The sequence below is a fragment of the Toxotes jaculatrix genome, chromosome 6, assembly GCF_017976425.1.
Source record: "Toxotes jaculatrix isolate fToxJac2 chromosome 6, fToxJac2.pri, whole genome shotgun sequence".
Lineage (NCBI taxonomy): Eukaryota > Metazoa > Chordata > Actinopteri > Toxotidae > Toxotes > Toxotes jaculatrix.
In genome coordinates, this window is record NC_054399.1 from 3,152,259 (window position 1) to 3,180,082 (window position 27,824).

Here is a 27,824-nt window from a genome sequence, read left to right on the forward strand (position 1 = left end):
GCGATGATGAGAACAACTTGCAGCTCTCCCACTTCACTTCACCGCTCACGAGATTCTCAGAGTTAAATCCTCTGCAGGGGATGGACGTGAGAAAGAGTCCCCGCATCCACAGAGAGAGAAACCATCAGAGGCACCATTTAGTGTGTGGCTTTACAGATCAGGCGAGCGATGACTGTGGCCTCCGAAAAAAAAAAAAAGAAGCCTTAATTAGCCTTCACTCCCAGCAAACTGAAAACCCAAGAATAGAGGATAGAAGAACGAGAAGTGAACACTTTTAATCACCCCCCCCCCCCCCACACACACACACACCTCCAATGTCAACAGTTCACAAACACGTAATTAGAACGAGTGGAGGAAATGGATGTTTAGTAGGTGATGAGGTTTTATACATTTCAAAATACAAAAGTGTGAAGTGACAATTCACAGTCTACAGATGCAGAATAAACAGCTGGAAAACTGGGCATTAATCACAGGAGGCAGTAAACGAGGAAGCAAATGAATGTGGATGGAAAACAGGACAGAATTTCACTACTGAAATACATGAAATACTGTACTGAACTCTCATTACTAAAGAACAATGTAAACACACACTCTAAGGCCCAATAACCCTGGGCCATTCATATGAAAACACTTAATTCATCACATAAGTCAACAAACAGTACTTTGGATTTTCTTTCGGTCCCTAATTTGGGACCCAGGAACAGTAACACACTTTAAATACCACTGATTTTCATGCAACAGGTCATGGGAAAGACAACAGCTGAACCCAGTCACTTTAAGTTAATGATGTAGGTCGAGCAGTAATCCACCAAATCTTACCTAAAGACAGAAATCGGGTCTTATGGACCTTCAATTTTCAGAGGAAATCTGAAATGGAGGTCTTCTGAAATGACCTCTTTGGGAACTCTGCACACATGGAGCAACAAACATCACACAGCCGCAGGTTTTTATGGGAAAAGGAGCACGAATGTCTGAGGACAGCATGCTTACACTTTCAAGCTATCATGTAAATAGAAACTTTGTGTTTTCCGAGGTCCACTTCTCCCTCTCCATCTGTTCTTTGACTATCTTTTTTTTTTTTTTTTTAATACTTCAAAAAGGTGATATTTGGAAACCATAAATGAAGCAACATGTTTTGAAAGTATGCTCAGGGGCCCAACAGAATCAAAGCAGTAAACATGTCTGAACACAAAAGAACAGCTGTAAAATGTAAGAAATGTGTAAACAAGTGTACAGGTACAACCAGAGAAGCGCACTGAAAGATGTTTGGTCGCATGCTGCTGTTGTTTGATTCTTTCTTTTTTAAATTGCCAACTGGCCACAGATGTACAGTAAGGTATTCAGTAAATACTACAGTGAAAGAGGTCAGGGTGTAACAGTAGGAACAGTAACACTGGTTAGAAGTCAGAAAGGCTGGAAGTGAAATGTCAGACATTTCGTTTGCCCTGTGAGCAGACAGCGGCTCTGGAGGCAGATCAAACATACCTGGAATTTTGTTTGTTCAAATCTCCAAAGCAGCATCTAAACAGTATGACTGAAAATTACAAATGTACAGTCTTTGTTTCAGTTTTCAAATACTCTCCTTGATTTTTTCCATATTCTGCATGTACGTATCTTTGATAACAACATTTCTGCTATCTATCCATCTGTGTATACAGTATGTAAAGGCCATACTGGCTGCATGAAGCAGGAGACTGAACTTTATCTGAGGAATCAGATATCAGAGATTTTCAGCCAGTGCTTCCATCATAATTGCCTCTAGCTCTCAGTTTCCCCGTGGACATTCTCCATGTGCACTTTGAGGTAGTCGTTCCTGGTGAACTTCTTATGGCACAGCTGGCACTCCGCCATGGGCCGGTTAGGGTTGTGTGTCAGCTTATGCCTGCTGAGCATCTTCTTCAAGCTGAATGACAGGTCGCACACCTACAGAACAAAACAAATGAACCATGTTAACGTTAATGATTAAAGCAAACAAAAACACACAACTTCTATTTAGCCTCCGGTCTTGTTTACCAAACTCTTCTGCTCACTGCAGGGTTCAGTCTTATCACAGGCACAGCCGGAGACACAGAGGATGATTTGTAAATCACATACGCGACAGAAATCCCCCCCCCCCCTTTTTTTTTCTACCAGTAGAGAGAGGGAATGCATGCAACTTAACATCCATCACAAATGAGCCATTTTACACTGTACAAATGACTCCATCGTCCTCTATCAATCACCATAATCCACCACTGGCTGGCGTTCAGCTGCACTTTAACATACTGCTTCAGGAATCACAGCATGTCTCCTTCTCGCTCCATCTGTGAAGAACTTCAGTGCTATGAATTACATTCAGAAAATCTCACAGACAGTTTACATCTGTGGGCAAAAAAGAAAAAAAAATGGAAGCTATGAATGAACGCAGCAGAAACACCACATAAAACCGTATGAATACGTTATCAGGTAACTTGGACACTGGTATTGATGTGCTATCAAGTTGCTATCCAAGTGGAATTAAATATAGCGCAGACAATCTACAAATCTGATCCAGTGTCGGTAAAATATTTAGAATTTTATAAATGAAACAGCGACAGGGGCTGATGGGAGTGGGGCCTCCATGTCTCATCGTAACCCAGATGTTACTGGACGCTTCTACAACATTTTTAATACTGTTATGACAGACGCTGCTCATGGAGCCCCTCTAGCTTGTCTGGAAAACGTTCCTGGAACCATGCGATCCTTTTGTCTGACTCAAAATCCACCACAAAATACAATCCACATGTTATTTGTATTATCTTTAATAGTTTAGCGTAGAATTATTTACATGAAAATGTCTCGTCCAAAAGGGAAAAAGAATCCAGATGAGTGCTGGGTTGCCGCTGGGAGACACTTTCTGGTGATGCTTCAGTGACAGTGAATGGGATACTGATTCTGTGGTCTTAACAACAACAACTATAGATGATTCTAAAGGGACACGGGCACATTTTCTAGCTCAGAGCTCAAAGCGATGGCACAGATTGGGGCTTATTTGAGTGTTAAAGCTCAAACAAAAATCTGAGAATCCAGAGCTGGGTGATGGATTTATGGAATTAAGAAACATTTGTATTCTAGGGTTACATTCGTGACTGAACAGGGCTTTTCAGAGTCTGACACTGCGCCTGCTCTGTCACTGGATTAGTCTGAGAGTGATTAAAACTTTGTGGACATTTATATAAATAATGATATCAATGGAAAGTGTAAGTCAAAGTATAAAATGTATGTGTATCGTGTGTGTGCTTCATACACAGCTTAACTACCCCAAAGTGCCCCGAATCTTTGCTTTACATTTATCCATCACTGCATTTTTCTTTTTTTTAGGGTTAGATAGAATTTCATCAGATTATGAATTCATGACATTCTAAAAATTCTGTCGTGGTTATAAAACACAGAAACAGTTTGTTCAAAACATGGACAACATCTTCTGTCACACGTTCCCTCTCCAGTCTCTGAGAATAATTTTTACTCCCAGAGTATTATAAACAAGGGGTAATTTCTCCCTCTGATCCTCTCAATGTGTTTACGTGAGCCCCCCCCCCCCCCCCCCCCCCCCTCAGACAACCAAGATCACTATCAGCCTCTTACTGAGCAGCTCCCCCAACTCTTCCCCTCATCTGGCCGGGTGCCAGAGCGTCATCACATACACACACGGACAAATACAATCAAGAATCGAGGCACAGGTTGGTTTCGAGGCACGGCAGAGGCAGGTAGATACTCACATCACATTGGAAAGGTTTCTCTCCTGTGTGGGTCCTCATGTGCTCATCCAGCCCTCTTTTCTGACTGAAGGCCTTGTTACACTCGCTGCATTTATACGGCTTCTCCTGCAGCGACACACAGATACACACACACACCGAATTTAAAGGGTGTACTTCATCTGTCAGTGTGCGGCCGAACAATACGTAAAACAAAACTTCCCCAGTTCGGTCGCATATGGACAAAACCTGGAGGAAAAAAGTGTAATGATCCACATATGTGCACACGCACACACACACACACACGGAAAAACAAACACACGCACAGAACACTGGAAAACACGCGAAGATGTGGAAATGTGCCTGTAACACACACACATTCATTTTCACACACTGATACCCTCTCCCTTCACACCCTGGTGTTCTCTCCCTGTGAGTTTATGAAGATATGAAATGAAAGATTGTACAGCCCCTGCAGTAGGGAGGAAATGAGCGGCATAGGGGCCATCAAAAACACATGGATTCCTCAAAAGAGTAAGGAAAACACGGCACATAAAATCCCTTTGAACGTGTATCAGTGCACTGGCACTCTGGGGCTGTAGAATATCACTCCTCTGTCTCCACACCTCATCAGTTTACCAAAGAACATTTCCTCTGCGCCTTTCGGAGGCCTGCCTCACTGTCAGTCAAAGCAGATATCTCACTGTGGGTGTGTTTTCACAAAAACTCCAAGTATGTGTGTGTGTTTGTGTGTGTATGTGTGTGCGTGTATTGAAGAGGGTGGACAGTGGGTGTGTCCGACAGTCGGAGGGGAAACAGTGGTGACACCTAAAAGACTTGAGGAGAAGTAAGAAGCATGAAGATAGCAGGGAGCTGGTTCCCAGTGTCGGGCTTTGTGGAGCTGTTTTTGACGAGTCTGGCTGATAGCGAAGGCTCTACCCATTTAAAGCTTAGTTGTCATGGGAACAGGGTGAATGCAGGAAGTAAGGGTCCTGGGAAAGGCACTATCATGTGGGCGGAGCAAGGAGCGCCCAGTGACACAGGATACAAAAGGAGGTAAAGATCAGGTTCACTGCATGTGCACATGTGAGCGGGTACATGTGTGCGAGCAGCTTTAAGTGTGCAACTGTTAGTGTGCATGTCACAGAATGAAGGGAAACAAAGGAAATAAAGCTGTGTGTGTGTGTGGGTGTGTGTGTGTGTGTGTGTGGGTGTGTGTGTGTGTGTGCATGTCTTTCTATGTTTGTGTGAACAAATTTTGGTTCAAAAATGTTGGGACATTTTATCTGGGTTAGGACTTGGGTTTAGGGTGAGGGTTGGGGTTGAGGCATTTAGTTGTGATGGTTATGGTTCGAGCAAGTGGCAAGGGAATGAGTTCTGTCAAAGAGTGTCCTCACAAAGACAGTAAGACAGGAATGTGTGCGTGTGAGGAACCTGCCTGGAGGACACAGCCTGTGATGATCTGTGTAACGAAAATTTCCACTTAGATCTCAAATGTTTTAGCAAGGTTGACCTCCTTCTCCATAAGGGTAGGACGGTTCTTGTATGACAAAGAAAAAACGAAAACTATGAGGGTTCAGAGTTCAAAGGTCAGGAAACACATGGATGGACTTAGGTGATGTGGTGAACCCAGAATGCATCACTGTGACCCCCGGTAACATTGAACATCTGTACCTGGTGACCTTCACTCTTGAGCAGCTGTTCACTCTCTGACCTTTGACCTGAGCGTTCCTCTGAATCTGACCACTCTCTGCACAGAGCACATCTATAAATGCGAAGACAGAGTTTTGTTTACTTGCTCCAAAAGAGCCTCACGTCTCACGTGTCATGTTAAATGTGTGGGTGTTTGTGTGGTTTCGAGATGAGTAGTGACAAGAGTTGTGTCTAAATTAATTACAACAAATTGCATGTTAGTTCTTTTAAACGTTTTAACTTTCACAGCGTCCCAGTCCAAGAGCATTTGACAGACTTGCCCAAGAACATATAAGATGCACATACGTTCACATTCGTTTATATCAGAGATCCAAACAACAGCTCTAATATCCAGAGTAGCAGGCATTCGTATCGCCATCAAAGGTCCATTTTATTTGCCGCTGATGTGGTTTGTGGTAAAAATCCAAATGCATCCATCTCCACTCGTCTGTACATTAACAGCGAGCTGCAGCCAAATGACATTTGTTTTTTGCTCAGCAGTGACTTCATCTGGCTCTGCTGTTTGTAACTGTTCAGCCCATATTTCAGAGCGTTGTGAGCAAAGGCAGATCTGGGAACGTTAGGAAAAAAACATCAGTCAGTTTAATCAGCAGCTCACTACAAAATTATACCTGTCTGTTTCTACCGAGAGACGTCGACCTGGGCAGGATACGTCCATTATCAACACACTGTAACAGCAGAGCGCTGTGCTCTGGACAGCATTAAGAGAGGACAAATCTTTGAAAGGGACGGCGCTGACAGGCCCTGACCGTCGCAGTCATAGCTGTAGAAATTGATGATGGAAATCTAAGATGAAACACATATTAAGTCTCATTTATCAAACGCGACACTAACGTACACGTCCAGATGCTCACAGAGCTCATGGAAAGTGTCGCTTCGGTGCAGAACTTCAGTGGTTTGAGAAGTGACGCAGGGAAATGAGCGGCGTCCCAACCCAGGAAATGACCTCATGATGTCCGATGAGAACCTACCTTTTACCTTCTCCACCCTCAGCACTGAATCACTTTACAGTTACATGTTCAGGTCCTGAAAACTCTGTATCCTACGTCTGCATCTGAAGATCTTTGCTGCCACAGTAGCTATGGAGTCAGCTGTTCTCGGTTTATGAAGAAATAAAACTGCGAATGTGCGTAGCCCACGCGCTGCCAGTTTACTGTATCTACACTATCTCTGTGTTTACTGTCAGGAAGTATTACCAGATGATTTATGAAAGAACCTGCAAGTGTGGGAATTACCTCATAATTAAATGGGCAGGGAGCGTCACAAATGTTAGACACAGAGGAGACAGGACGTTTTCCACTTGGCAGGATGTGTGAGAGTTTCTTTGTGTACACACTGCAACTCGCACCGAGGCTAAACAGACAACCTGACGCGTAGTGCATCTTTCCCTGTCCTGCCATTTACACTGATAGAAGACATGGCAGCCAATAACACAGGCAAACACTGAGAAAATCAACCAGCAAACACTCTGTACATCCATATGCATTCAATCAATCACACTAACAAGAGCGTAGAAATGGTTCAAACTTACACGAGTGTGCGTGCGGATGTGCATCTTCAGGCCGTCGTTCTTGCTGAATGCTTTGTCACAATAAGGGCACTGGTACGGACGCTCACCTAGGGGACAAAAAACATTAGTGCACATGAGAACACACCACTGACATGTAAAGGGTTTAAACAAGTTTAACCAAATGTGTGCATGTATGTTACACACACACGCTGACAGATAGAAAAATGTTCTCCAACTGAAGGAAGACCTTCACGCTCAGGTAGAAGACAAAAGAAAAATGTGTCCTGCTTCACAGATGCAGGTGGACGTGCTGCTACAGTACCTCTGTCCTGTCCCTCTTCCTGACCTGGTTACTGGTAGACCTGATATCATTCACCCAGAGCCAGTCATTTCTGATGCACACTGACTTTCCATTGCAGAGCAAAGCTTGTGTTGGCTAAAATTCATGGCCCGATATCTGAGCTACAACTGGCCAACAGTTTAGGAGCACATCAGAGGCGATGGGGCTTATCCCAGTTGGATCAAAAGCAGTCCAGCCAAACTCCTACAGATCCTATCTGAGCGCACACCGCTGATGACGAAGAGAAAGTGACAGGCCGTCAGTCAACCAGTCCACTGACACATGGATCTGTTTACCAGGCCAGATCCACGGGCCAGATAGGAGCACCACAGTTGATTACTAATCTATAGAAAAGATATGAAGTAAGCTATATAACCACACTGAAATGAAAGATTCAGGAAGGAAAACACAGAATGAAACAGACAAGAAAATTCATCATTTATTTCATAGCTGTACCATTCATCAGGAAACTAGTGCCAAACAAATTTCCTGTGTCCAGAAAACTAAAAATAGAGCAGGGAATCATATTATATTAGGGGTTACTCTCTCTATATATATATGCCTGCAAGTGCACAGTGCAGTTTAATGAAACACTGCCAAAAGTGGGATACCTACAGCGAGATATCTGTGTCTATTGCTCCCGTTCAATGATCTAATTCTTTATCCGCGGCACAGAAACATAATCTGTCTTTAGTGACTAATTGTTGAACAGGCAGGCGAGTAATTTTGTTGATGGGGGAGATGTTTTGCCCCTTTAAGTAATAAGGTTAATTAGCTGTGTTTCCTTGGGATTCAAAATGCAAAGATGCTTATTAAATCAGAAAATCCATCTGGGGAATATATGAGAAGAGTAATATTATCACACTGCTATAAACACGACGGTGTTGGAGGAATATTTCTCTTGTGTTTCCTACAGTAAGTCCAAGTGTGGTTGAGCAGCCAAGATGTGAAAGCTTGATTGAGGTGTTAAGTAAATACTGAATGGCCATTTTTTTTTTTTTTTTAATATTTGATTAAAAGTTACACGGCGAAAACAAATGTTCAAGCGCACTCAGGCATTTATCTTGGCAGAAACAAATGTTTTTCGTGGAAATGTGTGGATATTTTTGCATTTGAATGATTTTATTTGAATATTGCTGATTTTTTTTTTCCCGACAAAAAACTCGTGACTGTCTCTGTATCTTCTTGTGAAACCTGACATTGTTTTATTTTTCAGACTTGACCAGTACTCCTACTTTCAATTGTCAAACAACTACAATGGTTCTTTCCCAGTGATTCATACCCCATAAAGCCTCCGTCTTTCAACAGAAAAGCTACAACAGCTGTCATGTAGCAGATATACAAGTCAGGGTCTACACCCGCCATAAACCCCCCACAAGAGGGCTTCAGAGGAGTGCTGTGACACCGAGCCATAAAACACGTAACCTCACGTTGGTGTAGAAAGGGTTAACGTGACATATGTGAACTGATTACACACACTGAGACGTGTGCATGAGGGCAACACGGCATTCTGTCCCAAAATCCCCCTCTGTGCAGTTTCAGCCTCTAGGAGGCCTTTTGTTGACAAACAGGAAAATCTGAATCCCAGATGTGTTTTGAGACAGAGGAGAGCAAGTCCTATGTCTTATGTAGCATGTGTGGTATCGGGTTAAGGCCCAGCACTAGCCTTGGGGAGTCCTGGAGAAGGCATTAGTGTGCTAATAGCACCGGAGCACCGTGTACTTCTGTGACTTGGATCGCATCCCTCGCAGGAGCTGGCTATTGTCAGTTAATACACAGCACAGACAACCACACCCTGCACACACAGGGGCGCGCGATAAGTGCACACCAATTCACCTACTTAACCTACACGCTCTCTGGCTCTGGCCATGTGTGCGTCATCTGGAAAATGCAAACAGAGAAAATGATGGTATTTGATATTCTAAACGAGGTCGTTCATAAATATGGTAACTTACAGCTCCCGCTCAAAACCGCTTTTGTTCAGCGGTCGCTGCTTTTCCACTGGTTCGACATGGACAGAATAAAACGAGAGGAACTCAATCCCTTAGCGAAACAGGAAATAAACAAATGCTACTTAGAAACCTAAGCAGTAACAGTCTTGCAACGCTGGTCTCTGTTGCTCATGCGAGGGGCTTGGTGTCTGTTGTGCTGAGTGTTACTGTAACAAGAAACCCTCCACTTATTCTCCAGATTGAGCCAGATTGTTTGGGGATTACGAGGGGTGGCTGCAGCCCTGAGCTGGGGCTTTATGTGTGCAGAGATAGTAACTGATTTAGCATGTGCTGAAACAGTACACCATCTCTTTGACCCTGGGTGTCTCCCCCCCGCCCGCCCCCCTGCTGTGGCCCTCACACTCCCTGTCTGCTAATCGATCCGTTTGGCACCCCTTGTGTGTCGTATGTGTGCGCGCGCGGCCGTGTGTCTGGTTAGCAGATGGTCGGCTTTGTCGTTTTGCCTGCCGCACAGCGTTCGTGTTATGGAGAACGCTTTGTAGCTCTGGGGCTCCGGTCTGAAAGACATTAGTGTAGTCCGTCAGAAATTAATTCCTGGCTTCCTCCAGTTCAGTCAGACAGTGGCCCTCCACTCTCTGCCTGGTGCCACATGCCGACAGGGGCCACGGACGTAATGTGATATCAGTGTGTTGGAGACAATAAGAGATTGCCTTTGATGAGCCGCAGGAACGCCCAACAGCTTTTACACTTGACCTTTCCATTATGGCCATGGTCTCTGCAGATTTCTCCACTTCCTCAAACAATTCTCTTAAACTCGCCCACGTGAAGGTACCTGCATCAGACGAGTCCAGTCCCGAGCCTCACCACGCACACACGAACCTGACACGTCTCAAAACACAACCCTCAATCCAAATGAAGGATCTACACCACACCCAAAAAGAGCTAAAGCTGCGACAGTGAGGCAGGGACAGACAATAATTCAGTGTAAGGTGATTCTGCTTCACAAGACTGTAACCATGACCACAGTCAAGACAAACAAAATCATCTGTACGTAAACAGGTTCAGCGAACCCAGAGTTCTACCAGATGTCCAGCTGAGGGCAGTTGTTCTGTTGTGAGATCACTTAAAACTGCAGTGTGTAGCTTTGTAAAACATCAGTATGATCGAACCATGATCGAGACAGTCAGTGTCCTCTGTCCTGTGCCAGTGGTATAACAAGTGTCTGTTAGAAAAATAAAAGACAGCATTTTTTTCTTTTCTGAGGATAGAAAGTATTGATTATTTTGACCCAAATATCAATTGCTGCCTCACTGAAAAACACACATTTTCACAGAGATCGGTGCCAGAGAGTAATCTCATTTACAGCAATTCAGCATAAAGTGCACAAGAAAAAAATGCACTGTGACTCTAAGTTTCCCAGTATGGTCATTAAATTAAATGATTATGTAATTAAGTTAGATTATAGTGTATTCCATGTTTCAAAATTTATGCACCAGTGATTTACTGATGTTAAAACGCTTCAAATTGGACACGACTCGAACACAAGTCTTTAGTTCAGCGAGGCAGATATATTTTACTTGTCATCTGTCGTCCAAAAGTTACAGAACCCCTCCTTACTCAATGTCTCTGAGGAAAGCCAGACACTGGGTTTTGGCCTGCATGTAAATTATCTACTGTATTTAACCTGGTAATAACAGAATCTAGGGTTTGGAAATAATGGTTGCCCAGTGGTCTGAGTCAGTGAGAACCTGGGCTTGTTGTGAATTGGTTGTGCTTCCCTCAGGGAAACGTTGTGATCATATAATACACATTCCAAGCTGAGTGAATTTTAATGTTTACTGGACGAGCAAAGAAAGAATCTTTATGGCTGTTTGCTTGTTCTGTTGACCAGTACATTAAAGGGGCACTCCCACAATTTTAAACATTAGCACACATAGTAAAATGTCGTCTGTGTCTTTGTATGAAGCCTTATAAAATCTGAAAACTACCCTGATGATGTCCTTGCGGTTTTCTCAGCTTGGTGACAACACGTATTTAGCAGAAAGGGGCACGGTGGAAAATCTGATTAAAGAAACTGATGAAAAGGATCATGTGGCAAAGTGTAATGGAAACAAACTTAGTAAATAAACTTCAAAGTGCATTGACGCCTCTGCTAAACTGGAGAGGCTACACGTAATGGCAGATCAAAACATCTGCGAAGGAGATCATTAAGGAGAAAACAAAGAATAAACAAACAGAAATGTTGCACTTCCATCATGTTCTTCACATCGTGTTCATTAGTCTGAGGTTTTACTTTCAGTTACGTCTCTTCACTGCAATGCAATCAGCAGAACAGTGACGGATTGAATCACAGTTAATTTAGCATTTACTTTTGCTGAATTTCTGTAAATATCTTTAAATTTGGACGCTAATTTCACCAGATTACATCTATACTCAAACTGAAAATTAGGATATCTCAGCCTCTGCTGATTCAGTTTTGTTGTTCCACCAAATTTATGGCAGTGCCATAGTAAAGTGTCTCTTTAAAGTCACTATGCGTATATTTCACACACATTTCTAAATGTACATTTTAAATTATTTGGATTTTTTGTGCTGGTGCCGTCTGTGAGCTGCTTTCGACCCGCTGGTATCAGTTTCTCCCAGTTAGGTTTAACTAAGCTGTTGCTACTTGTTTTATTCTGTCTTGTGTTTGTGTTTGTTCAGTTTGCAGCTTTTCTCTGTTGGTGATGATGAAAATCATCAGCAAACAACTTAAATTTATGACAAATGTTCCACTGTTGACTACCGAACATGTGCAGACACGCTGGAGACCCACTGCCCCGTCTGCGTGTGGGAAAAGTCGAAATGTTGAAGCTTGAATCGTAACGTAACATAAACACGTAACATAAATCAGCATTAAGAGTTGAAATGCCGCACCAATTTGTTGTATAACAGAGCTCAGGGGCTTACAGTTATCACTGTGCCCAAACATTACACGTCCTATGATGTCAGTGTGACAGCGAGGCACTGGGCTCTGTCAACATTTCCCCTGGCACAAATAATTCACACGACCCCACGATGGTTATTCACCACATCATGGCACACATGGTGGGAAAGTCTGCTCTCATTGAGCTCTGATGTGGAGGAGGACACATTTTCTCCATCGTGGGGCCAAAAAGAACAATTTAGAAAATGATAGAAACATCCATCACTGACTACTGAGCTCCACGACGTCTTCAACATCCTCGTCCAAGTTTTTGACAGCTCGCACTTTATGGGTCGTCGGCGAACTCATAAAGTCTGCTCTCCGAGAAGACGCCTGCCTCTGTGGCACTACAGCTAATTTGTTTGAGCTCAACATGATGTTCTGACCAAATTGAATTGAAACAAAATCTAAGGCCAAACACACAGAACACGTCTTTCCAGCTTACTTAATACTTTCAGGTCGATGTTGTCAAATTTCTCTTTAATCTATTTCACACTTTGACCATTTCTCTCATAACGCCCGACAGTGTTTGCTGGTAATATGATAGGGGAAGGAAATCTCCAAGGATTCCTTACAAAGTCCTCTGTGTTTAGCAGGTAAATAATCAATGCTGACTTGTTCCTGTGAAGCAGGAAGACAAACAAGATCAAGCTTTCCCGTCTGCCAGCTAAAGAAGCTGTCGATTTAAAGGTCTTTACCTCAGCCGGTGGCTTTTTTAAAGGGATTACTGACAGAAAAACTGGCCGTCTGTAAAGTTTTACTCACATTATGAGGCTTGTTTTACGATTTACACATTCCACATTTAAACAGAATATTCTGCATATTCACGGATGAGCTGCAGGAGCTGAGCGTGCCGACAAATTTACTCTTCAGTGTTTGAGAACAAGATGAGTCTTGTCAGGATTGTTGCTCAGAGAACGACTCGCACTGTTCACCAAAGCTTATTTTTCCCCTCACACAAAAACACAACAAACAAAAAAAAAAACCCAGTCTATAGAATGAGGGGACAGATTTACAGCCAGTCAGGGTCAAGGGTCATCCGGCTGGATGCTTTCTTGGAGTGGTCTTTTCTCTCTTTGCTCCTTTCTTTCTTTGAGGTGTCCCCTCGGCTCCCACCCCTCCCCCAGCATTCCTCTCTTTTGTTTATTCTATATAAATACAATCAGACTGGGCCGCGGCCCACACTCGCATACATTCTCTCTTTCTGTTAGTTTGGCCTTCACACATACACATGTACGAGAGCACACACATACATACCCTGTTGATTAAATGCGGTAGGCTTGTCAGCGGACCGTCGTCCTTCCACTACTAAAATATGCAAACGCATTTTGACAAACTACACCTGGAGGGAAATTTTAACAGGCTACAAATATGATTTAGATGAAACTGAACCCAAAGGTTAAAAAATGACTGTGGGCCGCTAGTGAAGCTGACTGAGGTGCGATTAGGTAAATGATTTGTTCATCAAGACGGCCATTTACGTGAGCCGGTAATGATTCCATGGCTCCACCTGGATTAAATAGGAAGATCAGAAAACCTTTCATCACCAGGTGTGTCTGCTGCCAGAAAACCAGCAGAGGAAACTGATGTATTCAATCCCAAAAAAAAAAACTCCACAGGACAAAGAGAGAAGACAACATGAGAGAGAAAAAGGGAAGAAAAGAGAGATGAATTTAAGTGGGAGTGAGGAAAAAAAGGGAGACGGCCAGGAGCAGGCAGGGAGAAAGAAAGAAAGAAAGAGTGAGCGAACAAGTTTAGAGGCCAAGAAGTGCGTGTGGCCGTGCCAGGGCTCTGCACCAGTCTGTTGGTAAGGAAACGCACAGGAATGTGTAGCTTTCTAGTTTAAGGCAGTTTAATGAACATTCAGGGCTCTATTTCTGTGGCCGTGCAAAGACTGGCGCAAGCAGCGCTGCAACATGTTGGAATTCTCTACCATTTAAATGGGCTTCATCCATTTGTTTGGGATAAGATAGTGCAAAGGTGGAAGCACAGGTGCACTGAGATTCGATTTAAGAAGGTGTCCAGGTTTGTTTCTGCTGATAAACCTTTAAATGCATAGTTAAACATTTTGGTTTGGTTATCTGGGGCCCCATCCTTAGACTGATCCACTCTCAGCAAGAAAGCCAATAAGCATATCTGCCAGAAACTACTCCTTTAACCAGAGGAAAATAAAATGGACAAGCATAACAATTACATGAATAATGTCACTTAAACACATTCCAAATCAGTGGCGATCAGCACTGAACTGCGGAGGACCACTGACCTGTATGGCTGCGTATGTGCACCCTTAGCGTGCCGTTGCTGGCAAACTTTTGTCCACAGTACGGGCAGATCTTCTCCTTCTCCCCCGTGTGTGTCTGGGTAAGAGAAATGATAAAATGGACATGTGTTTGATGTTAAGAAAAACATGTGTAACATTCGTCCTCACATCCTTCCTACATTACAAAGTAAAATGTGACCTATGGTGATAGCTGGAATTCCATGTCAGGACATATACTCATCAGATACTCATCATTTATCAGAAACAGAAAATGAAGCTTCATCAAACTGTCTCTTCAAACAAGCATTCACACAAACATAATCTGACTGTAGTCCGTCTTTGTTCATTAGCGAGGAGCAGCTCCCACTTTAAATGCCTTCTTTAGTACATTTTCTTAAGTCCGCTCGCTGGTTGGGTAAAGAGTAAACCACTTTTCATCCCCCATAATGGACCAACGAGTGGCCGGCTCAGTAAATGGAGATGCACATGTTCACTTGACAGTGGATGCGCTGAGCTGCCCTGAAGGCAGGATCAAAGAACATGGACGATGCAGGTTTGCCAGGGACCAAAGCCCCGGGGACTAAAGGCCAGGGTGCACGTATGCATACATCTCTCCTCATCCTCCTCCTCCTCCTCCTCCCTCTTCTTCCTCTCCCCCCACCGCCCGACAATCCACAGCGTAGAGCTCTGGGGTGCACATGCAAACATGCGAGAAGAGCATGTGGAAAGAGTGTACTACCTCCTCTGCCTCCCCCCCCTGCACTCTTCTCCTTCCCTCTCTCCTTGTTGAAACGTACGCTCTGAATTCCACCTCCTGGCCTGTTGTAAATTCCCGAAAATAATCGTGAGTATGAAAGGCTCAAACTCAGAGCGACAGTTTCAACAGCAGTACAACAATCCAGGAACACCTCCTCTCCGGGCCCCCATCCTTCCCTCCATCACCCCACTGTGTCCCTCTGACACCTCGGGTGTTTCGTTACAAAGGCTCCATCCACACTCACACACACACATGCTCACTCACATACACACACACACACACACACTCACGCACAAACACACAAACACACACATAAGCATGTGCAAACACACAGACAATCATGCACAAACAAATCCACGTATATAAACACGTGTGTCCCAGACAGAGCAGAAAAACACAAAATGGAGTTTTATTGGAAGTTGTATGTAATTATCAAAGGTTTTATATATAAATGAATAAATACAGTGTAAGTCTGAAACTAGTTAAAACCAACCCTGTAATTTTCATTCATTGTGAATTCTTCTCGGCGGGCACTGACAGGGGTGAGACCGGCTTGTACAGTGTGAAAAACATACAATGCATGCACATACATGCTGCCACACACACACACACACACACACTCTCATATAACACAAATCCAGGCCCACTGAGGAGAAAGCATTCGCTGTAATACAAGAGTGCTCCATGAATAACTCGGGCCTGTTCTGCCAGATATGCACAGCATTACCGTTCATTTACACAAGCAACTGCTGCTCAAGAACAAGACATAAAGATCCATTCTGTTTAGGCTTGAGGAGGAAAGTAGGAGAGAGGATGGTTCTGACTTTGCAAGTCAATTTTTTTTCCCTTTTTTTTTTTTTCGCAAAACCTATAAAAAAAATCCTGGTTTTGAAGAGATGACTGCATTTGCCACAAAAAAATGTCAGATAATTCTTTCCATTCCATTCCAAGTCAGTCAGGCTCAGTGGCTGCATCTGTACGTGCCTGGACAGGAGCCACCTGGTAATTCAAAACAAGAGCTGAGCAGATTTGGTGATTAAACGATTAGTGAATCGACGGAAAAATAATTAGCAGCTATTTTGATGATCAGTTATTTAGGTCAATTACTTTTCAGTTTCATCTTATGTTCAGTCAGACATGCTGCACAGAGCTACGGTTAGACTTTGATAACAAAAGATGGCTGTGATAACTATTTGTGATTGTTAGTGGGAAGCGAAGTTTGCACAGACAAACAGCTGCAGAGTATCAAAGTGTTCATTAGATGAGGCTTCAACACGAGTATGACCAAAAGCAGGGTTACTCTGGACATGTAAACATCGCCGGCAAGTTGTCGTCTCTTCTGCAACCTGACTTTGATCAAGGCCAGATCTCTCAGCAGCCTCCAGACCTCATAAGCAGTGAGACAGTTCAACATGCCTGTCTTCAGCCCTACTGTTCTGAGACAACCTCCGAGACGTTTTCTTTTGCCCTGTGCCAAGAAGCTGTTTGGTTTCAATCTTGATCCATAACCACACCGGACGCTGTCAGATTCAGGGCTCATAATCTGCAGCGTGATCTGTTTGGGGCTTTGAAACCCTGCGGAGCTAATGGACTAACTGCCATTTCTAATCAACATAGGAACTGATTTCCAAGCCTTCAAGAGCAGCAACAGTCAAGATGGATGTCTCTGCCAGGTTTGACAGTCCAAGATATTAGCTACATCACTTTCGTGAGACAAGGACAGTAAGACTGGATATGAAACAATGGAAACATTTTAGAAAAGTAGATGCTCGGGCTGTCGTTTCTTCCCTTTTAAATTTAGTTTGACAGCAGAAGATTGATGATGGAAAAGATGGAAGTTCTTACAAAGTACCTGAAGCTGCATGCAGAACTTCAAACATGTTTTTTCATTCGAGATAATTTTGAAAGGTTTCATAAGTTATTTTCTAACTGTTATGTCTGCATTTCAAATGAATACAACAACAATTTCCCTTGAACTCATTTTCGGGACAAAATGACAGTCCCAGCAGACATGCAATCTCTGTCTGCGATTGAGGTCGTCTGGCTCAAGTTCTTTTCATTTACCTTTTTGTGGCTCTTGAGGACCGACGGCGTAACAAAGGCCTTCTCACACAGGTCGCACTTGTACTTCTTGTGGCCGTCGTGCACCACCTGGATGTGGACATTGAGCGTGTCCTTCCTCTTGAAGGTGGCGTCACACTGGTCGCACTTGAACGTCCTCTCACCTGCAGCAAGCATAAAGGTCTGTTTGTCAGAGTCATTTCTAGTCCTCCATTGTTGTGCCTGTAAACGCGCAGTCATGAAGTCAGAATTATAATGTCAGCACGCACAGCAAGAGGGGACCCAATTTCACGGGGGCAATTGTGTGGGCAGAAAAACTACAAAGAGCAGTGATTCTTCTTTAGAAAGGTCTGGTCAGGAAAAAGTTGTCTTTTATTGTGTACATCCAAAGGGAAACTGTAAAACAAACTTCTCTGCAGTCTGTTTCTTCTGAATAATAAATAGTTTGGTAGGTTTGAAGTGCAAGTGCCCTATTTTATTAATCATTCCTCTGAAAAGCACTAGGACCCCAGACAGACAGTAGTCAGACAGTAAGTCTCAGCTGTTCACAGAGTGACGCCTGATGCTTTCCTTCACGCCTCTGCTCTCCGCCTCCATACAACAGCCTCTATTGTTGAAGAGTGGTTGTTTCCATTAAATGGAGATCATTCCATTTCCACAGAGTAGTTTGGAGAGACTGAATGTGTGTTCGGTGGGGGCAAGTGGTTACAAGCTTGTGCTCATTCTCCTGTTACCAAGGCCAATGATGGTCAGCGCAATAAAACGAAACAGCAGCGAAAGCTGAGGCCCATTGTGTTTTCACTCAAATCGAAACATTCGCTTGATGATAATTAATGTCAACAACACCCTCACATAAAGATTTCATTGTTACTTGGAACGGGGCTTCAGTCTGGTATTAAAACATACAGGAGCTTACACAGGCGCACAGACACTAATTTAAACATTCGCACACACGGGATTAAACTCACGGTCTTAAAACAACCAGAAGTCCCCAACTGTCATTTGACCTTATATAAAAGTGGTGCGCATGTTTCAGTGAGCCTCATGCAAGAACCAAGCATATCAACTGATCTGTTCCTACGTGGCACGAACAAGTAATTTGAGACAACTTGTCACGCTCACTAATTTTCTAGTATTTTGATTTTTCTTGGACAAAGTTCGACAGTGAACCAAACTCTGTTTCACAGAGCAGAACAGGGAGCCTCACGCAGATATTCAGAGGCGTCATTTACGCTGTCGATCAAATCTCGTCAAGTTAAAACGAATAATTTTTAAGTCTGTGCAGTTGTGGAACACATGCAAACAAACTACAAATGAAAAAGTGAAGAGATCCAGGATAAGAATTCTAAAATGTTCTTACATAAGACCGACTGAGTTTTGATATGATTTCACCTCTAAATGCCACAACAGCTGTGCTTCATTTTCTCACTGCGGGCCAATCATTAAGGAGCTAACTCACACAGACAGACACACTCATTCACTGGCATGACTATTTTCTCACCTGCAGTACAGTGAAATCACACACTCGGTCCTCCCGCCCCACATACTGTCTAGAACTTGATACATAATACAGGTCCTGGTATTATATGGCCTGCCTCCTGAGACAGCGGCAGGAAATGCCTTAAGCTGTACAATCTCTTTGTTATCTGGCTCAATTCAAGGACCAGCGCCGCATCCTGCCGAGGCTCAACTGCCGCTCAACTGTCCGAGCAGAAAGCTTCTGTCAGACTAGAGCACCCAGGACGAGCAGGCAGCTCGTGCACTTTCTGATGTGTCTTTAGAGAGATGTTTGATGGAGTTACATGTATTGTTAATGGAAATGTCCACAGGGGTAAGGATGAGCTGAGACAGATGAAAATATAGGACGATCGCCTAAAGAACACGTCATGAGTGGTTTTAACTCTTGTCCTTAAAGATATTAAGAGGATTAGAATTCTGGATGATCAAACTCAAGGGAGAAATTAATTTAAATGTAATTTCTTAATTTGACGTCATTTCTGCCAAATAAAAAAACATACTTCCTATTTCACAGGGCTCAATTAATGAAAAAAATATTCAGATTTGTTTCAGTGTGGCACAAAATAAGAGAAATTAAGTGAGTAGGACTGTAACTAACAATTCATTTCATTGTCAGTTGATCTGCAGAATATCTTGTCAATAAACTGTTTACCCTATGAAAACCTATGAAAATAGAAAAGTCCACCACAGATTACAGTAGGGTCCAAAAGTCTGACATCACTTTCCCATCCACATACTTCAGTTTGTCAGACCATCATACGATAACCAATTGATAATCATTTAAAATAAGATATCTTCACGTCAGAGAACTTTTTTTTTTTTTTTCCAAAACAACCACTCACATGTGACCGCCCTCCCCTCTCTGCACCCTCACTCAGTTTGGTACGCTCTGGAGTTTTGCAGCTGAACTTTGTCCGGTGTGACCAGTAGCTTATGGATGCTAATTTATCTAATGTTAGAAGAGGTACATATTACTTTAACTGTTGCTTTATAATGCACATTACTAAGTCACTTTAATGACTTTATGATGGCTATTTATATTACTGTTACATTAGAGCACTTAGCTTTAGCATTAATGTCAGCCGCACATTCATTTCCTGTCAATGGTCTCGTAATGTAAATGACTGCCGAAGCCTCACTTGTGGGCGTATGTATTCACTGTGGGCGGGTTAGACGAACACACAGGAGGACTCGCACTCATACTTACTATTGTGGATGAGCAGATGACGCTGTAGAGAGAAGGGGGTGCGGAACAGCGCTTTGCACTCCTCACACTGGAAGGGCCTTTCCTCAGAGTGGGTCTGCAGAGACAGCAGAGTAGCATCAGTGTGTCTGTAAGGTTTCAGGGCTTCCTGCCTCGCTGCCGATATTGATGAGGCTTCTTAAATTGATGTGAGAGGATCACGGGCAAGGCTCCGAAGCCAATTTGGTTTGTTTACTCGATGGGGACAAGCAGCTCGAGGGGATTTAAGTTCAAAGTGCTTCTGTTTTTCTGCTCCCCCTCCATCCGTCCCTGACCTGTCTATCTGAGTGACACCTCAATCCCAAAAGTAAACATGGGGAACCTCAGGGGTGGAGAGGGCCAAAGACCCCACAGATAACCGCCACCAACGAGACCCTGACTGATTACAGCCTAACTAATAATTCAGCTTTGAAGTGTCTCTGTCTCTTCTCAGCAAATACCAAACAGCTGGATATAATGGTATAAATTAATGGTATAATTTAGCTCACCAGTGAATCAATGTGTGATCACCTTCTTATGATTCTTGTAGACGTTGCGGTGAGCAAACTCCTTCCCACACAGCTTACATTTGTATGGCTTATCCTCGCTGTGGATGATCTTATGAGCCGTCACCTGATCCAGACGCTTGAACGAGCGGCTGCAGATCTCACAGGTATACGGTCGCTTCTCTAACCAACAAAAAGATCGAGAGAGATGCATTCTGGTAAACAGAGATGATGGGGAAAGGGAAGGAGTGACGTTTTTAATGCTGTGTTTTAGTACCCGAGTGTGTGATCATATGGCGTTTCAGCTGATTTGTAGAAATGAACTTCTTATCGCACGCGTGGCAGTCAAATATTTCATGTACCTAAAACAAAAGAACAAACAACAGCACGTTAAAGTTTTGGTCTTGCCGATCATTTCAAAAACTCCGGGTAACTTCGGTCTGTGGTGGTCAGCTGAAACTAAATCTTGTTCTGATGTCTGTAGACAGAAAAGCAACTAAAGTGATGAAAAGTTTCAATCCTTTTCTTCTGCTTTACAGTATAATTCCTATAATTGCAAATTCAATCACTCCCCGGCGAACAGCTTCAATAGCATATGCTAATGCAAAGCAGCTCCTCTTGTCACTGCTGCTACTGCACAGGCCTGTTCAGCTACATGATGACAATGGCAGTTTTAAGCTGCTTTGGAACTAATGTGTCATTATGGAAAGTTTGATTGCTCTTTGGCAAAAGAATAAGAATGAAGCTATAAGAATACACCACATAGCTTTTACCAGAAACATTTGTAATAACACTTTGTTTAAGTAGGACTCAGTTCTTCAAAGTGGCCTAAATTTATGGAAACATATTTTGACTTTCTAATCTCCTATTCTAAAAAAATATAATGGCTCAGACAATAGAGCGAGATTGGAAAACATTTTTACAAGAGAGACATAACTGGCACATAAGGAGGCCACACAGGAATATTGCATATTTCTATTTTAAAACACCCTGGAGATCTGAAGCTGGAGAGTTGTAGAACTATGCCAACTTCCAGGTGACTTTAAATGTTGAACAGTGGCTTGATGATAAATAAGCTCTCGGGGATGGATTAGTGCCTGTTGATTAGTCTGGATGATAGATGTTGACAGGAGAAAATGAAATGTCACAACTGGGATAATTAACAGAGAATGTAAGTTAATGAATGACAGCCAAGAATACAAATTGTTTGAGACAAACTGTACACTAATCCAGTGCCCAACATCGAGCAAAGTGAAGCTGGGCTTGAAACAAAAAAAATAGCTGAAAGTAAAGTACTGATTTACAGTACCAAAACAAACATTTTTGTGTGAAAATATTTTAGAGTAGTATTTAAACGGCCTCATTCAAATCTGTAATCCATCAGTAAGAGGGAGAATCCTGACGCCAAGGCTAAAACCTTATTGTCTGCCAACAGAGCCTCTTAAATTTCACAAGACCTGTGGGATGAGCTAGTGAAAAAGAAACCAACCCTCCGCTCTGTGTCGCCCCGAATAAATTTGTAACAACTTGATCATAAAGACACCCTCACATGGAGAGGGAATAGCTGAATAAAGCGAACTCGGAGTGATTAAGAGGTTAGTCTGGGTTACAGAAACAGTCGGGTGTGATGGATTCCACTGTACAGCAATAAAGACGCGTCGCTGTAAAAATGGATCATGCAAAACTACCTAAGCTGAGTAAATCCTCTCAGATCCAATGCAAAATATCTGAGTGTGATAATTTGAGCTTCACAGTAGACGCTCATTGCAGAGTCTCACCTTTCTGTGTTCTTGTAGATTCAGAGAGGACGAGCATTTTCTGTTGCATATGGTGCATGTGAGTTTCCGTCGGGCGCTCCCTGTAAAAGAAAGAAAGAACTACATGAATAAAATGACCTCAGCTCATACTGCCTCAGCGACAGGACCGGTATCTAACGTGGGCAATCTCTCCTCCTCACAGGCCCTGTGATCCCACCGTCCCACCATTTTGGGACCCTTCCCTTAGCCCCATCTGAATCACATGACCCACATCTGTCGCGTCTGAGCCACTTCCCCTTCGCCCACACACACACACACACACACACAACACTTGTCCTAACCACATTGGTAAAACATAAAGGCCGGATCCCGACTACATCAGCCCCCGAGATGAATGTCTTAATCTCGGGTTGATACTTGATTCACGTGTAAGGCTGTGCAGATCCCCGCTGCCCTACATCCCATCATAAATAGCTATGGAAGTCCAATTATCTGAAAGAGTGAGCAGCCCCAGAACACACAGGTCAGCAATTATAGAGCGCAAGTAATTAGAGATGTGTCTCAATATTGCAGAGATTTTAACTGATCGAGGTCAAGTACTGTTACTACAGTTTCTTGAGTGCTGAGGCTGCTAATGGACAATTAACTTCATTAGATGACGTTCTGCAGAAAGGAAAGGGCAGAGCATGTGAACGTGTGGATAGGAAGAGGGAAGGAAAATCACAGACAAGCAGACAGAGGCTCGAACGCCAACCTGTGTGAACATTTCCTTTATGCTTCTTCAGCGCGTCCTTGCTCTTGAATCTTTTACCACAGCTCTCTGCTTTGCAGATGAACCTGGCATCTCCTTTGCAGGCTTCCTTATGCTGCTCAAAACTGTACACGCAGAATACAGAAGAAAAAGAAACAGGAGGAAAGAGCTTTAGGAGTTACAGAATTATACGTGTTTTTAATGGTAATAATGGTTTGTTGTTATGTATACAGGTTATAAATTACCTGGATTCTGAGCTGAATGTGTTGTGACACAAGGAGCACTGGTGAGCTTTAGAGTCGGCTGATGGATCCAGTGACTCAGAGCAATGCAAAACACTGAGGAAGGATTCAAAATAAAAACAAATTAGGCACCATGTAGGAAATGAAACGCATCAGGGTGATCGCTTGTCTGTACTGAATTTAGAAAGTTAAAACTTTCTCTTCATTCTCAATTTTCACTACTTTTCTAACTTCTTAATGACCTGAGATACTGTGGGAAAAAAAATGAAAGTGAGATAAAACAGCTCTACAGCCAGTTAAGTGATGCAACAGTAAACCCACTGGCGCTGCAGAGCCTGTTTGATGGGGAACTTCTTGCCACAGTTTCTGCATTTGAACTCCTTCTCCTCTGTGCTGGGCCTCTGGTGCAGGCTCTGGAGGTGGGCGGCCAGGATCTCCTCACTGGGAAAACTGCTCTCGCACAGCAAGCAGGGGTGGTCCTCCTTCTTTATTACTAGTTCTGTAGAGATGTGGTACCCACACAGTGAGCACGTTAAGTCAAACAGCAGAGCCTTAAGAGGTAAATATGATTCCTGTGTCTATTATAAATTATTATCTTTAATTATGATTACACAACATACAAATGAGGAAATATCATTTCACTGTACCCATTTCAACAAGATGCTTGGCGTCTTTACTGTTTTCATCCTCATCTTTGATGATCTCCTCCTCTTCTTCCTCCTCCTCTTCCTCCATATCACTGTCCAAGTAGCCTATCAGGAGCTCTGTGTCTGTCTCTATGTCATCCACAGCCAGGTAGAAGATGTTTTCTCCATCCTAAGAGATAAAAACATGGCTGTTGTCTAACGACGCCATGGAGAACTGACGTAACTGAGCCTAACAAATTCGAGAGGAGGAATGTAGCTAATGACAAAAGCTTTCTTGCCAAAATACAGTTATAAGCATTTTGTGAGTAACTCTTGAGACTGGCTGAAGGTTGAACTCATTACACCCAGACAACAGTCTGTTATGGCCTGATTGAGGCCACAGGTCAAAAGCTCAAACCCTTAAAAATGTTGTCATTAACTTCCCTGTCCTTAAAGGTCACGCTAATAAAATCAAAGCGTCATTTTGTTTTAACTATGGGATTCTAAATACACATAAATAATGATTAAGAAGAGGAAAGCTGCACAATAAATGTCACTGTTGATGGAAAACAGAGCTTTAACACACATGGATGACCTTTGAACGACCAATCACTTTGGGGATTCGTGTATTAATGGAGGGAACTTGGCCCTAAGACCTCAAATGTTCATCTTCTCCTCATTCCACTTCGATTTTTTTCTTCCACTGTCAGAGAACAATTTTTTTTTATCTTTCGCATGAGAGTGCAAGAGGTGAAATTATCCAGATCCAACCCAGTAAGGTTGTGTTCACAAGTGTGTGTGTGAATGTGTGTCTGTGTGCTTTGTGTTTTGAAAAGTTGTCCTGGTGTTCATAAGCCTGGTTACTATTGTTGATGAATTATTTGTCAATAAAAATAACTTGGAGTCTTTAAGAAATAACAAATTGACAAATTCAACAATCACAAAAACTCTCCCTCAGCAAAATCCAAATAAATGTCTCTGAGATAAATGCACCAGAAACGAATATGCTGCTGCATATATTTACAAAATAGTTCAGTCATCTGGACACAAACAGACCTGAAGCACAAAGCGATACGTTTTGCAATGTAAAGGAACAACACGCATCCTTTGGCATGCATTCACTTTTAACCTATTTTCATTAGAAAAATACAGAATTCCTTCACTTCAGTTTGTATGTTTGCACATTTGTCTTATCTACCGTTTTCACTCTTTCACCGTTGTCATCTATAAACTAAACTCAGTCGTCTGGGATGTCTCGCAGAGATCTGAACTAAATGCCAGCGTCTTCCACCTATACAAGTCAAAAATGATTGATCGTCGAGGTCTCTTTACAGCCACATTTGGTTGAAAAAAAATCATTAGCTGGTCCTGACAGATGTGTATTGCCTGTAAAATGCATCATTCTCTCTTTCTTTTGAGTAAGTGTAAGGGATTCATTGTCCACTGAGAGGAAATATACCTGTATGGCTGCCAAGTTCTTCTGCTCTTGCGAAGGCGCCTGATGGACAAACCGCAGCCAGTTGGCATAGCGTGGGTTACTCGCATCCAGAATATACAGCACATCCCCTTTACTGCCACGGACCTGGGGAAAAAAAAAACAATGACTGCATGAGCTGTCAGAAGTGAACAACTGATTCTTCATCTCCTCTTGTTGCTTCCCCTGTCTTCTGTACATCAAAGTGAGTTTGGCCTTTCATATGAACATCTCATCATGTGCCTGTACCTCACAATGTGGCAGCTAAAGATAAATACATCACAGCATTTGTTTTACCATCAGTGGCTTCACTGCATCATGAGATTAGAGTCAGTTTAAATCAGCCAGTGGGGTTAATTAATCTGCAGCATACTTCATTGTTCTCTGTATCACAGAAAAATCGCTGGACATTTTTGGACACACATGCAAGCAGCTGTGTCTTTCTTCCACAGCTGTCCTGTGGTAAAGGAAGTGTCCTGTGCTGCAAGGAGACAACTGTGTTAATGAACGTGTGACATCAGTGTTAGGAGGAGAATGGTTTATAGAACCACATAAAGGCACATTCCACCAAAGAAATCAAAACAAACACTGTGTGCACAGTGACTGTAGGAACACGGCTGTGGATGTGTGTGCGTTCACCTCCCACATCAGCCTGGTGTCCGAGCCTTCATCCAGCTCACTGGGCAGCTTTTTCTCACCTGCAAAGGGGCCAAACTTCTCTCCCTTTAAAACAAACACAGGGATCACTTGTCAAAACACAATGGCACAGGAAAAAAAAAGAAACTAGCAGCCAAGATGAATTATATCCAAACACTGTACACCCCAGTGGACAGTCCAAACCGTGATGTTTTGCACTGTGGACACATGTTGGATGTCTTGTGGGCAGGCCTACGCTTTAATGTGACATGTGAACACATCCCCTCACTACAGGACATTTCTCCCTTTGACTTTCCCACAAGAGCCAAAACTCCGGGGGGCGTGGTCAACATGTTGTATTCATGTTCATCCTCAACATGTTTTACTACAGGGCCACGGGTTTAAAGGACAATGTCCACCTGAATGTGAATGTGTCCCCACTGACACATGAACCCATTCATCTCCTGGAGCACTTCCCAGCGTCATAACACCGGGCCGTGTATCAGACAGCGGTGGGAAAACGCCTTCAGTTTAACAAAACGTCGTAAAAAAAAAATAAATTAAATAAAAAAAAAGTCGAGCTTTAAGCTGAATGTAACCGTCACGTTGGACTTTAATATGTGTTCACGAGACGGGCGCGCGACCCTTGCTGGAACACGGGTCGCTGCGCAGAGACGGAGAGAAGCAGCCGGAGTTACTGCAGCTACGTGGCACTTCACGTCAGAGGAGCCGTGGGCTGAGACTGAGGCTCTGACACAGACTATAAGGGATTAACACCAACAACAACAACAAAAAACTTTATCTACAGCGCTTTGAAGTGTAAGAAAAAGACAAGCATCAAACGCTTCCCGCGCGGAAAACTCGCTTACAAAGTTGCCCAGCCAGAAACAACAAACCTTTTTCACTCGCCTCGCCGTGTAAAGACCGATTCCATCCTGGACCTTTGACGATTTCAGAGAAAATCTGTCTGGCACATACATGCCCAACATTGTCATTACTCGGAAGCGCTTCCTTCAGTGACAATTATTTGGCTGTCGGATATGTCAGCGGAAGTGAATCAGCATTGTCAGTCTGAAATTAGAGCAGATAGTTTTCTTCGTGGAGCGGTCCAGGTTGAACTTCTGTTACTCCTGCTGCAGGAAGGCAAAGCGGCGTCCTGATTGGTCCAAAGTTTGTAACCAGAAGCTACCTTTACTGTCGTGCAACGCTTCCAGGCTGCGTTTCCTTCAGGCTGCTCTCCCATCCAGCGTGAGAGCAACGCGGTGATGATAGTTTGTACCGTCGTAATAATAGTAATAGTAGTAAAACTTATACTTTTCCCTAAAAACTGTAGGCTATACACAAACACTGAATCTTAATAAATATTACCCAAAATGATTACACACGTATTTCTCTCAACAAGCCCAAACCTGAAAAGACTTATATTCTGTGAGTCTATAACATATTCACTCACTCTGTCAGCGTCAATGACTAACTGGTTTAGAATGGGTGAAAATAAAACTTTGTTTAATTTGACAAAGAGCAGTTAAAGTTATAAAGTATAAAATTCACCTCATGTTGAGATGCTGCTTTTCTGAGTTTTTAGATTTTTGAGATTTAATATTCAGCTTTATTATATGTGTGTAATGTGTGTTACAAGTGGACAGAATGAACATAATACAATACTTGGTGAAACTGCCATATTAGTTCTTATTTTTTATTCACTATAAGTACTTTTTTTCCTGTAGAACAAGTACGACTACTGTTGTAGAATTTAAACTGGACACTGAGTGAAAACTGTCTTGAGAATAAAACCAGGTGACACTTTTTTTCTTAGCTAAC

The 27,824-nt window shown here is 42.9% G+C and overlaps 1 protein-coding gene across 1 annotated transcript; it reads right to left on the minus strand.

Annotated features, from left to right (window-relative positions):
- Positions 1 to 320: 320 nt before the first annotated feature.
- prdm5 (PR domain containing 5) lies at positions 321 to 27,116 on the minus strand. Its single transcript, XM_041040596.1, has 16 exons — positions 26,900 to 27,116; positions 26,007 to 26,090; positions 25,353 to 25,475; positions 23,915 to 24,083; positions 23,589 to 23,766; positions 23,271 to 23,363; positions 23,029 to 23,150; positions 22,296 to 22,375; positions 20,795 to 20,879; positions 20,543 to 20,700; positions 19,997 to 20,090; positions 17,275 to 17,435; positions 14,457 to 14,550; positions 6,958 to 7,043; positions 3,738 to 3,842; positions 321 to 1,923 (listed from the first exon to the last, which is right to left on the minus strand). Exons 1-16 carry the CDS (start codon positions 26,996 to 26,998, stop codon positions 1,759 to 1,761), a joined length of 1,896 nt encoding a protein of 631 aa, XP_040896530.1. The 5' UTR covers positions 26,999 to 27,116; the 3' UTR covers positions 321 to 1,758.
- Positions 27,117 to 27,824: the final 708 nt, after the last annotated feature.

What these genes read in the sequence shown, in the direction of transcription:
- prdm5 (XM_041040596.1), bottom strand. Translation starts at nt 26,998, where the DNA reads ATGACAATGTTGGGCATGTATGTGCCAGACAGATTTTCTCTGAAATCG. An exon ending in ATCTACAAGAACACAGAAAG is followed by an intron (nt 20,880 to 22,295) that starts GTGAGACTCTGC and finishes CTTTTGTTTTAG; the next exon opens with GTACATGAAATATTTGACTG. An exon ending in ACATCCGCACGCACACTCGT is followed by an intron (nt 3,843 to 6,957) that starts GTAAGTTTGAAC and finishes GTGTCGCTGCAG; the next exon opens with GAGAAGCCGTATAAATGCAG.